General features: G+C 44.8%; 1 protein-coding gene across 4 annotated transcripts in view; it reads left to right on the forward strand.

The window, feature by feature from the left end:
* Window positions 1-17,736, forward strand: part of ADGRF5 (adhesion G protein-coupled receptor F5) — a 209,249-nt gene that overhangs the window by 152,127 nt on the left and 39,386 nt on the right. For all 4 annotated transcript variants that reach the window (XM_077291547.1, XM_077291544.1, XM_077291545.1 and 1 more), the window contains one exon: window positions 2,913-2,985. In XM_077291547.1, coding sequence (XP_077147662.1) covers window positions 2,913-2,985 — 73 coding nt within the window. The remainder of the gene's footprint in view (window positions 1-2,912; window positions 2,986-17,736) is intronic.

A 17,736-nucleotide genomic window follows, 5' to 3' on the forward strand; every position in this document is an offset into this window, starting at 1 on the left:
AACTACTATAATATTGCCTCTATGTACAAGAATATAACTACTATAATAATGTCCTCTTTGTATAACAATATAACTACTATAATACTTCATATAAAAATGTGGAAAATATCCAGACTGTTTTCATTTATGTAAAATTCACCTGCCAAATCTTTTCATGCTCACAGATCAACTCTTGTTTTCTTCAAAGTAGCTAATTTAATAAACTTCAACAATCGGTTTGGCTCTCTCACTGGAAAAGTAGCTGAAACCTCACATTTCTCTTTATAAGGTTATGAGAATGGTGACGCAAAGAATCACTTATCCTCGGTGTTTGGTCTAGGCTGAAGAAATATGTCATATAACCCCAAGCAAATCCGCAATAATTACCAAGCTATGGAACAAGATATTTGAGTTCCTTAGTTCTTCACTGACGGAACTGAATTTTGTTTGTTTTTATTCTTCACTTCCCGCCTCCAAGACTAGAAAGAACATCATGATAATTTGGTTATCACGCTCTGAGAGTAAAATTAAACGTTACTATTTAGTATTGGAATCTGTGTTTGTGATCAGGATACAACTTACTAAGGAGAAGATTTGTCAATTTTTGGAGGTGTTTGATGGCAATTTTGAATTTTGTAAATGGGGCGTTTGCAGGTCCCTTATTTATGTTATGTGCAATCTTCTGTATATGGGGTATTGTGTTTTTGGCTAAGCCACCTTCAAATTTCCATGAGGACACGTTGGAAATCTGCAGCCCCAGGGTGGGGCCGTACGTATGTCTTACCCTTCTTCTTTTCTGAAGACCTGCATGGTCTATTCTTCATGAGCTGGGCAGATCATGTAGAAGGTCTGGCTCCTTGAACCCTTGGTGATCAAGTCTTATCACCATGTGAAGCCAATGGTAACCCAATATTTCAAAAGTCAACGTTTTTATTTCAGTGAATAACTGTTCAACACATGATCAACTAGATAATCGAAGTGTTTTCGGGCAGAAATCTTACTTTTTATTGTGGCCATATGTCTTACTTAGACATGTGAACAAAGGTTGTGAGCAAACTCATTCTATTTTTGTGCCAACCAGGATAGATGGTGATGATACCCAGAAGTCGAGCAGATCATGGAGCGAAAGGTCTGAAGACTTCCTGAAGACCAATCCCATGACCATATTCGCATCATTTATTATTTACTTATTTTAAAAATAAAAATTGCACGATGTATGTAATCTTGCTTACTGGATTCCCAAACATACACTCGTTACTGGGGAACAGCTTCTGAGCCCACATTTCTTAGGTAAGACGTAAATTCATGGAAGAACCATTACATATGTGGCTACATTCTTGCTAACAGGTTCGTTAGATTTTGAGGGCCACGGCAATAATCCAATATCTCATATAGATTGATGGCCTCCATACACTTTAGGTTAAAGTTGGACAGACCCAATGATTTCAGCAGGACCGAATGACCACCCGGTGTGTATCTCCCCCAACTGATGATAACAACTCTAACAGTATTGGTCAGTTTGAGTCTGATAGCCCAATTCTTCTTTTCTCTGGTGAGACAAGTCAGTGCCACAGTTGTTCTCACTATTTGATAAGAACTCTATTCACTTTAGAAAACTGTTGGCTGAGCGATCTTTCCAACAACCATCTCCATCAACTATCCCATACACCGAGGTGCTTGTCTCAGCCAAGCTGTCCTGTGTTTTCTGTAAGAGAGCCAGGGCCTGACTTCTTTGGCAGTGGCTTATCTTCTAGAGAAATAAAGTCAGTGGTTTGAATTCCAACCTGTCAATTTTCTACATTGGGAGCCTTAAGTGTGCAGCATTCTCTGTATGATCCTGAAAAGGTTGGTCTTGTAGAAATCCTGCAAAATCCTGCAGAATAGACAAGATGCCGATAATTCCATCTTCTAGTGGCCGGCAGACTTAAAGGGTTTGCCCAAGAATATAATGAAATGGCCCCTTTCACATAATTCAAACAGAAGTCTGAATAAACACAGGTACCAAGAACTGTGTCTCAACTGACAGAGGGGCTGAATTGCAAGCATACATACATCTATAAGTGGAGGAAAAGGGCTATGACAGCAGAAGAAATAAATCTCATGAGCTGGCTTAGCATGGAGAACTCAGGTGGAGAAAAATAATCCTTTGAGCTTATTAGTCTTAGAAAAAATGTATTTCTTCACCTGTCACAGACCTTCTCTTTGATGTACAGAGTTGTTTATGATTTAGCTCCTCTGTCAGTTGAGGCACAGTTCCAGGAGCTGTTTTTCTGCAGATTGCAGCCTGTCTTGACACGTGATTAGGATGGGTTGCCATTTGAAATATATAATTGAGGCATTTTACTAGACTTCTGTAGAGCCTGTTTAAGATTGTATGAATAGTCAATGGGGTAGTCCCAAAGGGCTGAGAGGATGGCTCCTGCTGCAGCCATTTGTCTTAAAGCTACCCACAGGAGAGTAATGAGGAGGAAGACATGGCTGATGTCCTGAGACACACAGAAAAGATTTGACATATTTTTAGTTTGAGTTGTAATATGAAGCAAATCAGATCAAACAAAAAGAGGATAATAAGGAATATTTGGATTATTAATAGGATAATAAGGAATATTAGGATTATTAATAGGATAATAAGAGATATTTTAGTACATTTTCTGTTTTTACATTCCTTTTGATTTGGTGGTCTAGTTTATGAAATTCTTTTTCTTGTACCTTAGTAGGTATGTCACAGTTAATAGAGGGGGGTCCTCTGTTCAGAATCTTTATCTCTTGACCAAAGTGGAGAGCAGTTACAAAGATCGTCTTCCCCTCTGGAGGATCTGACCTGTCCTGCGTTATATGGATAATCCATTGATTTACTTCTGTTGCTCAATTTCCCCAGTGGAAGCGCTTAGTGTTTCTCATTTTTCAAACTTATCATTGTGTTTTCATTACAGCTTCACGGAGACCATGAAATGGAATCCGAAACACTCCTCGAAAGACGTTTGTCAAGAAGAAAGCGTGCAACCAGTAATGTATCATTATTATACTTCTACTAAGGACTTGGAATATTCAAGCTTTGTTATTGCATGTATGCCACAAATGGGTCTCTAATAGAGCAGAGAACAAGCTGCCCAAATAACAATAATCCAGTTATTGCACTATTTGAGTTCTCTTCTCAGTGATAACCCGATGAAAGGATGATCAGATGATCGGGTCCTAACATTGCGATCTATGTCTTTTCCCTGCAGTGGCCACTACAGGAGAAATGTAGTATTACATGGTGGCCATTCATTCTGGCAAAGCGGGAGCCTGTTCCATAGAGCAGCTCTCCATTCTGTATCATTGGTTGATAGAAGAGGGTAACAAGAGGGGAAAATTCCTTTATGGTCTACATATGCCCTAATGGGGCAAACAACAGAGGTTCTCTTTACGGTACGCGACAACCCTTTTAACTGTTGGTTGAACAGTTTCTGTCTTCAGTGGCAAATCGCTTCACTCCTCCCTGCTTCATGGTTACCAGAGGGTGGTGAATTCCTAAAAATTGACAGTTCTGATGAGCGGCATGAGTCAACAGATGGCCAGAAGAGCCTGATCAGGAGCTGGTGGGGAACCAGGCAGTTTCAGGGTAGTGCTTGCCATCGCGTTCTCTTTGCTATGGAAGCTTGGAACACTGGAGACTTAAAAATCTCCATTTTTCAGAATGGAGAAGAATTTTAATAAATGGGCAATGGCTGCTTTTATGAGCAATTTGCAATTTTACCCAAAAACTTGCAAATGATGAAATGAGCCTTTTGGCCCCAATTTATCATTTTCTTTGCACCCTTTTTTCAGGAGTGAAAATTGAGACTTTTTTTCTTTGTGTCTAAGGGCTCGGTTACACTGGCGGGAAACCAGCGTATAACTCGGGCGAGTGCTATCTGAGGTTTCATCGGATAGCACTCACTCCAGTTTTACACGTTGGTGCCGTGCCGACTAGAGTTTTTTTTTCTCATGCTGAGTCGTGGGTGCGTGCAAAACATCGGATTGCACTTGGATGTCATATACGCCAACTCACGGAATGGAGAAGAAGGAGAAATTAAGTTCTCCATCTTCTTCGTACCTCTGATCTAATTTTCACATGCGAGAGGATTGGAGCACAGAGCACGGACGCTTGGATCACACTCGCATGGGAGAATCAGTTGCTGCGAGCATACCCTAATTCATTATTTGTGTACTTTATTTTAGTTAACCTTACTTGGTTTTGTCTGACGCGTGACATTTTAAAGGATTTAGGGATTTTTTGCCCTTACATGGTGCATAAAAAGTAAAAAATAAGAAAAAGTGAGCATCTTTGACTTGCAAAAATCGTCAATCCGTTTGAAAGAATTTGCGGCAAAAATCAGCCCAAAAATTCGACAATACAAAATATGAAAGTCACTTTTAAAAAAACAAACAAACCCCACAAATGATGAGTCGGGATCAAAGTGTATTGGAAACTTGTAGAACTTTTGATGTATGCGGCGATGTAACTTTATTAACCCCTTCATTTTTTACTTATCTGAGGTTTTATGGCAGCGGATCTGAATCCACGTGATAGAGCTGGTCATTAGAAATGTCGTACATGGGTTGCGGCAGAGGCGCTATCTTGTTTGTATAGTAATAATAACTACTCAGACAAGTATATACAAAAGAAAAGAAATTAGTGGTGCACGCAAAGCAAATATTGGCCGAGCTGATCACATACTTTGCTGTGTAAACACCCATATGAAACCGAATCAGCAGCAGGCGGACAGTAAAGTTACCGGGAAGCCGAGGGTGGTGCTTGGTTGTGGTAGGGCGGTCTATTCAGAAGAAACAACGGGGAAGAATATGTATTTACTCAATGTCACTGGTGACCCAAATTGGCACCACTTGTCACATCAAAGGGTGTATGTCTGATGACGAGATGAAGGCTCAGTACCTCGGCTAGACATATCACTAAAATATTATACTTATTTAGAGGAGAGACGTAGCTATGGGGTCAGCAGATGGGGGGGCGAAACACAAGAATAAGTCCTCTACTCAGGCAATGCATGATAACAACCGCAGAGGCACACCTCACACCAGCAGTAATAATGTCACTTTTCAGTATAAATAACCCCGAGTTCTCTTCCAAAAAAGCAATAATTTCCCATTTTTCCCTTTAAAAAATAAACATGCCTCCACTAAAACTAATAAGTTCACAAGTGTTCCCTTAAAAAAGCAACAATAACCCGTTAGTACCCTTGTGAAAGAAATATTGCCCACTTGATCACCTTTTAAAAATATAATTTGCCCCCTTAGTGCCTTCTTCAAAGTAATTGTGTCCCCTTTAAAAAATAATTAGCCCCATTGTGCCCCTTAAAGAAGACCTTTAATTGAGTTAAATACTTTTAAAAAATCCCCGAGTTCCTCTGATTCTGTTGCACTTTTTCGTTTTGCGCTGCGTCGCTCCATTTCAAAGATATTCACTTTTGCTGCTTTTGGAGTGCAGTGTGTGAAATCTCTGCTTGAAGTTCAACTGGTCTTCATGGTCTTCTCTGTGGGCGCGTGCTATCACTCCTTCCTTCCAGATGCTGCCAATCACAGCCGGGCACCTTATTTAATAGTTAACAGTCTCAGATGCTGCTGAGATATGATTGGCAGCATCTGAGAAGGAGGGCTGTAAGTGCATACCCACAGAGAAGACTCTGAAGAAAACCCAGATGAACCGCAGAGCAGAGATTTCACATAATGCACTCCAAAAGAAACAAATGCGGATATCTCCGCAATGGAGCGACGCAGAGTAAAATGGAAAGAAGCAGCAGAATCAGGGGAGCTCAGATATTTTTACATGGTATTTAACTAAATTTTTTGAGCAAGTGATAAGTCTCGTTCAAAAGTTCAATACACAATTAAAATTGCCAACTTTGCAACCCAGAAAAAAATAAAAACGTCTTTTCCCCTTGACGAGACGCAAGTACTCTCTTCTACAGTTACCTGCTAGGTTCAGTTGCCTGGGCAGGGATGCTGAAGTCCTGAAAGTTATCCAGGTAGGGTGCAGACCAAAAACAGGCTAGGGCACAGAGCCTATCGCTCCTCAAATTTTCATAATCGTTAACTGTTTCAAAGTTGGATGCTTCTAATTAGAGTTGAGCAAAGAGATTCACAGGACTCTAGTATACCAGTCATGCTGGTAGTCTGAGGCTCCTGGACCCGAGTCCTGAGGACCACTCACTATCTGTGTTGTTTTTGATCAGTAGTCCCAATGCAACGTCATGCAATGGAATTACATCACAGGGTTCTTGAGTCAGAAGTGGCACCAAAGTTTCCAGAGGTCGTAAGAGGTTCTCAAGGCTCTGATCTGGTGGCCACAGAGCTAAGCGGTCTTGCAACATTAGACAACAACTAATAGTGTCGCCAGAGACAGATAAGAAAAAAATGCCATAAAGACCAAGAATAATCAAAACTGTTCTGTAACTGGGTTGTTGCAAATATCAGACAGAGGAAGGGAAGGAGAAGATCACCAAATAACTATGCAAGTTGCAGACTAGTGTTGGAGGTCACCAGGAGACTTTGACAACTCTGATGATTCTTTGACCTAGATGGATGGTGGTAGTCCTAGAACATGGCTGGGTGAGGGGATGCCCTCTGCTGCAGGTCCTGGAAGGCTTGTGAACAAAATAATTGTAGCAATATGGAAGAAAACAATTGTGGAAAACCTGCTGCGGACCGCCAGTCCCACCATAAGGGACTTTTGGAGGGCACAATTTATGTGTGGGGCATGGGGTTTGTACTGTTTATGGCGATGTGAGAGGCTGGACGGGCAATTCAAGCGAGACATAGAGGCGCTGGGTGTTGTAGGGAAAGAGGTGGTGGGGTGAGAGATGACAGGTGGAAGCGTTGACTGGCGCACCCGTCCAATGCTAGACTGGCTCCCTATTCCATGGTTTATTACACCTTTATGGCCAGGTCTTTATACGCTTTATATTCTATATTCAGTCAATTTTGCTTAACTCTCTACATAAAAAGTAAAATAATCATGAACTGCAGTTTACAGGAGCACAACACAATAAAAGATGTTAAATCAGGGTGATCATTGCTCTTTATAGTCACAGTATGCAGGAGTAAGGGTGTCCAGGAGGATACTGCAAGGAGACAAATGAATGGATAGATAAATCCATCCTTTTTCACATTACACCCACGCACAGTGGATTGTGAAAGTATTCAGCCCCCTTGCCATTTCTAGTGTTTTTCTACCTCATAACCTGCAATTTCACTGTTTTTTTAGAGGGTTTGCATCAGTTCATGTACAGAACCTGCCTACACCTGTGACCATTTGGTTTTATTTTTATTGTGAAGCAAACAACAAATAGGACAAAATAACAGAAAACTTCAGTGTACATAACTATTACCCCCCTAAAGTCAGTACTTTGTAGAGCCTCCTCTTGCAGTAATTACAGCGGCAAGTCACTTTGAATAAGTCTCTATGAGCTTTCCACATCTTGCCACTGGATTTTTGCCCATTCCTCAAGGCAAACCTGCTCCAGCTCCTTAAATGGTTTCCTCTGATGAACAGCAATCTTCATGTTTGACTAGGAGCATTTTCCCTATCCCTGCTGCCAAAAAACATCCTCACACCATAATTCTGCCACCACCATGTTTCACTGTGGGGATGGTGTTCTTGGGGTGATGAATTGTGTCAGTTTGGTGTCAGACATGGCGTTTACATACAGTAAGTGGCCATAAAGTTCAATTTTGGTCTCCTCTGAAAACAGCACCTTCTTTCATACATTTGGGGAATCTCTCACATGTCTTTTGGCAAACTCAAAATTAGCCTTAAAATTTTTGTGTGTAAGTAGACTTTTTTCTGCCCACTCTTCCTTAAGGCAACCTCTATGGAGTGTACGGCTTATTATGGTCGTATGGACAGATACTCCAGTCTCTACTTGGGAATTCTGCAGCTCCTTCAGGGTTACCTTTGGTCTCTGTGCTGCCTCTCTGATTAATGCCCTCCCTGTCCAGGCTGAGAGTTTCGGTGGGCGGCCCTCTCTTGGCAGGTTTGTTGTGGTACCACGTTCTTTCCATTTGAGGATAATGGATTTGTTGGCACTCTGGGGGATCGTCAGAGATTGGGATTTTTTTTTTTTACAACCCAACCCTGACATGTACTTCTCAACAACTTTGTCCTTGACTTGTTTGCAGATCTCCTTGGTCTTCGTGCTGTTGTTTGGAGATCTCCTTGGTCTTCATGGTGTTGTTTGGAGATCTCCTTGGTCTTCATGGTGTTGTTTGGAGATCTCCTTGGTCTTCATGGTGCTGCTTGGAGATCTCCTTGGTCTTCATGGTGTTTGGTTAGTGGTGCCTCTTGCTAATGGTGTTGCAGCCTCTGTGGCCTTTCAGGAAAGGTAAAGTGTATATATTGACAGACTTGTGAAACAGAGACTGCACACAGGTGGATGTCCTGTCAATAAGCATGTGACTTATGAGGAAAATTCCTTGCTCCAGAATTTTTTAGGGGCTTCAAAGCAAAAGGGATGAATGCATAAGCACATGCCAATTTTCAATTATTTGATCACACAAATGTAATTTATCCCTATATTTTCTCACTTCATCAACTTACTGTATATACTCGAGTATAAGCCGACCCGAGTATAAGCCGACCCCCCTAATTTTGCCACAAAAAAGTGGGAAAACGTATTGACTCAAGTATAAGCCTAGGGTGGAAAATGCAGCAGCTACCGGTGAATTTCAAAAATAAAAATAGATGCTCCATACCGTTCATTATGGCCCCATAGATGCTCCATATAAAGCTGTGCCATATATAATGCTCCATAACATTGATTATTGCCCCATATATTATCCATATATAGCTGTGCCATATAGAATGCTCTGCAACGTTCATTATGGCCCCATAGATGCTCCATATAAAGCTGTGCCCCATATACAATGCTCTGCACCGTTCATTATGGCCCTATAGATGCTCCATATAAAGCTGTGCCATATATGCTCTGCACTGTTCATTATTGCCCCATAGATGCTCCTTATAAAGCTGTGCCATATATGCTCTGCACCGTTCAGTTTGGCCCCATAGATGCTCATTATATAGCTGTGCCCTATATGCTCTGCACCATTCAGTTTGGCCCCATAGATGCTCCTTATAAATCTGTGCCCTATATGCTCTGCACCGTTCAGTTTGGCCCCATAGATGCTCCTTTTATAGCTGTGCCCTATATGCTCTGCACCATTCAGTTTGGCCCCATAGATGCTCCTTATATAGCTGTGCCCTATATGCTTTGCACCGTTCAGTTTGGCCCCATAGATGCTCCTTATATAGCTGTGCCCTATATGCTTTGCACCGTTCAGTTTGGCCCCATAGATGCTCCTTATATAGCTGTGCCCTATATGCTCTGCACCGTTCAGTATGGCCCCATAGATGCTCCTTATATGCTCTGCACCGTTCATTATGGCCCCATAGATGCTCCTTATAAAGCTGTGCCATATATACTCTGCACCATTTAGTTTGGCCCCATAGATGCTCCTTATATAGCTGTGCCCTATATGCTCTGCACCGTTCAGTTTGGCCCCATAGATGCTCATTATAAAGCTGCCCCATATGGAATGCTCTGCAGCGTTCATTGCCCCATAGATGCTCCTTATAAAGCTGTGCCATATATAACGCTGCTGCTGCTGCAATAAAAATAATAAAACACATACTCACCTTTCTTGCTTGCAGCTCCTCAGCGTCCCGTCCCGGCGTCTCTCCGCACTGACTGATCAGGCAGAGGGCGGCACGCACACTATATGCGTCATCGCGCCTTCTGACCTGCACAGTCAGAGCGGAGAGACGCTGGGAAGATGTAGCGGCGCCCGGCGTGTGGATCGTGGACAGGTAAATATGCGATACTTACCTGCTCCCGGCGTCCCGCTCCTTCCCCCGGACAGCTGGTCTCCGGGTGCCGCAGCCTCTTCCTCTATCAGCGGTCACCGGCACCGCTGATTAGAGAAATGAATAGGCGGCTCCGCCCCTATGGGAGTGGAGTCCATATTCATTTCTCTAATGAGTGGTCCCACGTGACCGCTGAACAGGTGAAGAGCTGCGGCACCCGGAGACCGTGTGACGGGCAGGGGGAGCGTCAGGATCGCCGGGACTAGGTAAGTATGCCTCAGCGCCCTCTCCCCCTCACCCGCCGACCCTGCCACAGACCGTGACTTGAGTATAAGCCGAGAGGGGCACTTTCAGCCCAAAAATTTGGGCTGAAAATCTCGGCTTATACTCGAGTATATACGGTAAGACTATTTAGTGCTGAAGCATCACAAACAAATTGGATTAATAAAATATTTCAACACAGGCTGTAATAGATAAAAGTCAAGGGGGTGAATACTTTTGCAAACCACTGTATATGTATTGTATGGGATTTTATGTGATATACCAACACAAAGTGGCAAGTATTTGTGAAGTGTAAAGGAAATAATACATGGTTTTCTAAAATATAACTATGAAAATTGTGAAGTACATTTGTATTCAGTCTGCTGTAGTCTGATCTCCCTAAATCAAATCTTGACTGGCCAGATGTCACATAATTAGTAAATTGAATTGTGTGTGATTTATTCTCAGTATACAACAGCTGTTCTGTGAAGGTCTCATTATAAAAACCAAGGAACACACCAGACAGGTCAGGGATAAAGTTGAAGAGAAGACTAAAGCAGGGTTAGGATATAAAAAATAGACCAAGTTGTGAACATCTCACAGAGCACTGCTCAATCCATCATCAAAAAATGGCACAACTACTAAATCTACCATGACATGGTCGTCCACCCAGTAAAATACATATAAGTATGTGGGTGAATTCGGAAACATGTGGAACAGTTCACAGGGAATGAATAGTTTTTCAAGGCACTGCAAATACATAGATATGAGTTGCAGTGTCCCTCCATGTATTCTTCCCACCTACAACTATATATAAAAAGATACTGTGTGATCCCAACGTTACAGAGTGAAGTCAAGTGCGTCATGTCACTAATACAATCGCACAATTGGTCAATTGTATTGGAGTTTATCTATTACCACTGATACTCGGTGCTTTGTCTCCAAACACGACTTCCTCATCTAAACAAATATATAATTCACTAAGGGTTGTTTTATTGTGGCACTTCCTTGCCGATCTTCTTGGAGTAGTTCCACTAACCAAAAACAAAATATCATGTAGACAAGGATAGCATTCACTAAGATTTATTTTCATAAAGATGATTCACTGCATGTAACGTCTACAATAGTGTAAGTGATAGATCTACAAGGCAGCACAGAAAACCAAGAGGAGGAGGATGAGCTCCACATTATACATTACAGACCCCCTATAACAGCAGTCTGGATGTGTAGTCTGGAGCCCCCTATAACAGCAGTCTGGATATGTAGTCTGGAGCCCCCCTATAACAGCAGTCTGGATGTGTAGTCTGGAGCCCCCTATAACAGCAGTCTGGATGTGTAGTCTGGAGCCCCCTATAACAGCAGTCTGGATGTGTAGTCTGGAGCCCCCCTATAACAGCAGTCTGGATGTGCAGTCTGGAGCCTCCCTATAACAGCAATCTGGGTGTGTAGTCTGGAGCCTCCCTATAACAGCAATCTGGGTGTGTAGTCTAGAGCCCCCCTATAACAGCAGTCTGGGTGTGTAGTCTGGAGCCCCCTATAACAGCAGTCTGGATGTGTAGTCTGGAGCCCCCTATAACAGCAGTCTGGGTGTGTAGTCTGGAGCCCCCCTATAACAGCAGTCTGGATGTGTAGTCTGGAGCCCCCTATAACAGCAATCTGGATGTGTAGTCTGGAGCCCCCTATAACAGCAGTCTGGATGTGTAGTCTGGAGCCCCCTATAACAGCAGTCTGGATTTGTAGTCTGGAGCCCCCATAAAACAGCAGTCTGGATGTGTAGTCTAGAGCCCCCCTATAACAGCAGTCTGGATGTGTAGTCTAGAGCCCCCCTATAACAGCAGTCTGGATGTGTAGTCTAGAGCCCCCCTATAACAGCAGTCTGGATGTGTAGTCTAGAGCCCCCCTATAACAGCAGTCTGGGTGTGTAGTCTGGAGCCCCCTATAACAGCAGTCTGGATGTGTAGTCTGGAGCCCCCTATAACAGCAGTCTGGGTGTGTAGTCTGGAGCCCCCCTATAACAGCAGCCTGGATGTGTAGTCTGGAGCCCCCTATAACAGCAGTCTGGGTGTGTAGTCTGGAGCCCCCTATAACAGCAGTCTGGATGTGTAGTCTGGAGCCCCCTATAACAGCAGTCTGGGTGTGTAGTCTGGAGCCCCCTATAACAGCAGTCTGGGTGTGTAGTCTGGAGCCCCCTATAACAGCAGTCTGGATGTGTAGTCTGGAGCCCCCTATAACAGCAGTCTGGATGTGTAGTCTGGAGCCCCCCTATAACAGCAGTCTGGGTGTGTAGTCTAGAGCCCCCCTATAACAGCAGTCTGGGAGTGTAGTCTGGAGCCCCCTATAACAGCAGTCTGGATGTGTAGTCTGGAGCCCCCTATAACAGCAGTCTGGATGTGTAGTCTGGAGCCCCCTATAACAGCAGTGTAGAGCCCCCATAACAGCACTGTGGAGCCCTCTATAACAGCAGTGTGGAGCCCCTATAACAGCAGTGTGGAGCCCCCTATAACAGCAGTGTGGAGCCCCCTAGAACAGCAGTGTGGAGCCCCCTAGAACAGCACTGTTTAGCCCCCTATAACAGCAGTGTGCAGCCCCCTATAACAGCAGTGTGGATCCCCCTATAACAGCAGTGTGGATCCCCCTATAACAGCAGTGTGGAGCCCCCTATAACAGCAGTGTGGAGCCCCCTATAACAGCAGTGTGGAGCCCCCTATAACAGCAGTGTGGAGCCCCCTATTACAGCAGTGTGGAGCCCCCTATTACAGCAGTGTGGAGCCCCCTATAACAGCAGTGTGGAGGCCCCCTATAACAGCAGTGTGGAGCCCCCTATAACAGTGGAGCCCCCTATAACAGTGTGGAGCCCCCTATAACAGCACTGTGGAGCCCCCTATAACAGCAGTGTGGAGCCCCCTATAACAGCAGTGTGGAGCCCCCTATAACAGCAGTGTGGAGCCCCCTATAACAGCAGTGTGGAGCCCCCTATTACAGCAGTGTGGAGCCCCCTATAACAGCAGTGTGGAGGCCCCTATAACATCAGTATGGAGCCCCCTATAACAGCAGTGTGGAGCCCCCTATAACAGCAGTGTGGAGCCCCCTATAACAGCAGTATGGAGCCCCCTATAACAGCAGTGTGGAGCCCCCTATAACAGCAGTGTGGAGCCCCCTATTACAGCAGTGTGGAGCCTCCTATAACAGCAGTGTGGAGCCCTCTATAACAGCAGTGTGGAGCCCCCTGTAACAGCAGTGTGGAGCCCCCTGTAACAGCAGTGTGGAGCCCCCTATTACAGTAGTGTGGAGCCCCCTATAACAGCAGTATGGAGCCCCCCTATAACAGTAGTGTGAAGCCCTTATAACAGCAGTGTGGAGCCTCCTATAACAGCAGTGTGGAGCCCCCTGTAACAGCAGTGTGGAGCCCCCTATAACAGCAGTGTGGAGCCCCCTATAACAGCAGTGTGGAGCCCCCTATAACAGCAGTGTGGAGCCCTCTATAACAGCAGTGTGGAGCCCCCTATTACAGAAGTGTGGAGCCTCCTATAACAGCAGTGTGGAGCCCCCTATAACAGCAGTGTGGAGCCCCCTATTACAGCAGTGTGGAGCCTCCTATAACAGCAGTGTGGAGCCCTCTATAACAGCAGTGTGGAGCCCCCTGTAACAGCAGTGTGGAGCCCCCTGTAACAGCAGTGTGGAGCCCCCTATTACAGTAGTGTGGAGCCCCCTATAACAGCAGTATGGAGCCCCCCTATAACAGTAGTGTGAAGCCCTTATAACAGCAGTGTGGAGCCCCCTGTAACAGCAGTGTGGAGCCCCCTATAACAGCAGTGTGGAGCCCCCTATAACAGCAGTGTGGAGCCCCCTATAACAGCAGTGTGGAGCCCTCTATAACAGCAGTATGGAGCCCCCTATTACAGCAGTGTGGAGCCTCCTATAACAGCAGTGTGGAGCCCCCTATAACAGCAGTGTGGAGCCCCCTATTACAGCAGTGTGGAGCCTCCTATAACAGCAGTATGGAGCCCCCTATAACAGCAGTGTGGAGCCCCCTGTAACAGCAGTGTGGAGCCCCCTATTACAGCAGTGTGGAACCCCCTATAACAGCAGTATGGAGCCCCCCTATAACAGCAGTGTGGAGCCCCCTGTAACAGCAGTGTGGAGCCCCCTATTACAGCAGTGTGGAACCCCCTATAACAGCAGTATGGAGCCCCCCTATAACAGCAGTGTGGAGCCCCCTATAACAGCAGTGTGGAGCCCCCTATAACAGCAGTATGGAGCCCTGTTGTGAAATTGGATTCTGGGCTCCCCCGGTGGCCACTTGTGGAATTGTACTTGTGTGCATCATCCCCTCTGTTCACCTGCTCCTATCAGGATGTGGGAGTCGCTATATAACCTTGCTCCTCTGTCAGTTTCATGCCGGTCAACAATGTAATCAGAAGCCTTTCTGTGCATGTTCCTGCTACTAGACAACTCCCAGCTAAGTTGGACTTTTGTCCTTGTGTGTTTTTGCATTTTGTTCCTGTTCACAGCTGCTGTTTCGTTACTGTGTCTGGAAAGCTCTTGTGAGCGGAAATTGCCACTCTGGTGTTATGAGTTAATGCTAGAGTCTTAAAGTAATTTCTGGATGGTGTTTTGATAGGGTTTTCTGCTGACCATGAAAGTGCCCTTTCTGTCTTCTTTCTATCTAGTAAGCGGACCTCGATTTTTGCTAAACCTATTTTCATACTACGTTTGTCATTTCATCTAAATCACCGCCAATATATGTGGGGGCCTCTGTCTGCCTTTTGGGAAAATTTCTCTAGAGGTGAGCCAGGACTGTCTTTTCCTCTGCTAGGATTAGGTAGTTCTCCGGCTGGCGCTGGGCATCTAGGGATAAAAAAACGTAGGCATGTTACCCGGCCACTTCTAGTTGTGCGGCAGGTTTAGTTCATGGTCAGTATAGTTTCCATCTTCCAAGAGCTAGTTCTCATATATGCTGGGCTATGTTCTCTCGCCATTGAGAACCATGACAGTTTGACCGGCCCAAAAAAAAGGGTTAAATTACTGGCTGAGAAAGGAGAGAAAAAAGAAGTCTGCTACAATTTTTTTTTTTTTTTCCCCTCTAGTTCTGAGTGTGCTCTTAATTGAATCACTTGCTAGTCTGCCTATACTGCAGCCTTCCTCTCTTTCCCTCCTTCTTATCCTTGAATGGCTCTGTGTTCACCTGTTTCAAATGGATCTTCAGAGTGTAGCTACAGGTTTGAATAATCTCGCCACAAAGGTACAAAATTTGCAAGATTTCGTTGTTCATGCACCTATGTCTGAGCCTAGAATTCCTTTGCCTGAATTCTTCTCGGGGAATAGATCTCACTTTCAAAATTTTAAAAATAATTGCAAATTGTTTTTGTCCCTGAAGTCTCGCTCTGCCGGAGACCCTGCACAGCAGGTCAGGATTGTAATTTCCTTGCTCCGGGGCGACCCTCAAGACTGGGCTTTTGCATTGGCACCAGGGGATCCTGCGTTGCTCAATGTGGATGCGTTTTTTCTGGCCTTGGGGTTGCTTTATGAGGAACCTCATTTAGAGCTTCAGGCGGAAAAGGCCTTGATGTCCTTGTCTCAGGGGCAAGATGAAGCTGAAATATACTGCCAAAAATTCCGCAAATGGTCTGTGCTTACTCAGTGGAATGAGTGCGCCCTGGCGGCGATTTTCAGAGAAGGTCTCTCTGATGCCATTAAGGATGTTATGGTGGGGTTCCCTGTGCCTGCGAGTCTGAATGAGTCCATGACGATGGCTATTCAGATCGATAGGCATCTGCGGGAGCGCAAACCTGTGCACCATTTGGCGGTGTCTACTGAGAAAACGCCAGAAAATATGCAATGTGATAGAATTCTGTCCAGAAGCGAGCGGCAGAATTTTAGACGAAAAAATGGGTTGTGCTTCTATTGTGGTGATTCAACTCATGTTATATCAGCATGCTTTAAGCGTACTAAGAAGCCTGACAAGTCTGTTTCAATTAGCACTTTACAGTCTAAGTTTATTCTATCTGTGACCCTGATTTGTTCTTTGTCATCTATTACCGCGGACGCCTATGTCGACTCTGGCGCTGCTTTGAGTCTTATGGATTGGTCCTTTGCCAAACGCTGTGGGTATGATTTGGAGCCATTGGAGGCTCCGATACCTCTGAAAGGGATTGACTCCACCCCATTGGCTAGTAATAAACCACAATACTGGACACAAGTGACTATGCGTGTTAATCCGGATCACCAGGAGGTTATTCGCTTTCTGGTGCTGTATAATCTGCATGATGTTTTGGTGCTGGGATTGCCATGGCTGCAATCTCATAACCCAGTCCTCGACTGGAGAGCTATGTCTGTGTTAAGCTGGGGATGTAAAGGAACTCATGGGGACGTACCTTTGGTTTCCATTTCATCATCTATTCCCTCTGAGATTCCTGAATTCTTGTCTGACTTTCGTGACGTTTTTGAAGAACCCAAGGTTGGTTCACTACCTCCGCACCGGGAGTGCGATTGTGCCATAGACTTGATCCCGGGTAGTAAATACCCTAAGGGTCGTTTATTTAATCTGTCTGTGCCTGAACACGCGGCTATGCGAGAATATATAAAGGAGTCCTTGGAAAAGGGACATATTCGTCCTTCGTCATCTCCCTTAGGAGCCGGTTTTTTCTTTGTGTCTAAGAAAGACGGCTCTTTGAGGCCGTGTATTGATTATCGACTTTTGAATAAAATCACGGTTAAATATCAATATCCGTTACCACTGCTTACTGATTTGTTTGCTCGTATAAAGGGGGCCAAGTGGTTCTCTAAGATTGATCTCCGTGGGGCGTATAATTTGGTGCGAATCAAGCAGGGGGATGAGTGGAAAACCGCATTTAATACGCCCGAGGGCCATTTTGAGTATTTGGTGATGCCTTTTGGTCTTTCAAATGCCCCTTCAGTCTTCCAGTCCTTTATGCATGACATTTTCCGCGATTATTTGGACAAATTTATGATTGTGTATCTGGATGATATTCTGATTTTTTTCGGATGACTGGGACTCTCATGTCCAGCAGGTCAGGAGGGTTTTTCAGGTTTTGCGGTCTAATTCCTTGTGTGTGAAGGGTTCTAAGTGCGTTTTTGGGGTTCAAAAGATTTCCTTCTTGGGATACATTTTTTCCCCCTCTTCCATCGAGATGGATCCTGTCAAGGTTCAGGCTATTGGTGATTGGACGCAACCCTCTTCTCTTAAGAGTCTTCAGAAATTTTTGGGCTTTGCTAACTTTTATCGTCGATTTATTGCTGGTTTTTCTGATGTTGTTAAACCATTGACTGATTTGACTAAGAAGGGTGCTGATGTTGCTGATTGGTCCCCTGATGCTGTGGAGGCCTTTCGGGAGCTCAAGCGCCGCTTTTCTTCCGCCCCAGTGTTGCGTCAGCCTGATGTTGCTCTTCCTTTTCAGGTTGAGGTCGACGCTTCTGAAATCGGAGCTGGGGCGGTGTTGTCGCAGAGAAGTTCCGACTGCTCCGTGATGAGACCTTGTGCTTTTTTTTCCCGTAAATTTTCGCCCGCCGAGCGGAATTATGATATTGGGAATCGGGAGCTTTTGGCCATGAAGTGGGCTTTTGAGGAGTGGCGTCACTGGCTTGAGGGGGCCAGACATCAGGTGGTGGTATTGACTGACCACAAAAATTTA

Source organism: Ranitomeya variabilis, chromosome 2 (assembly GCF_051348905.1).
Source record: "Ranitomeya variabilis isolate aRanVar5 chromosome 2, aRanVar5.hap1, whole genome shotgun sequence".
NCBI classification, from domain to species: Eukaryota; Metazoa; Chordata; class Amphibia; order Anura; family Dendrobatidae; genus Ranitomeya; species Ranitomeya variabilis.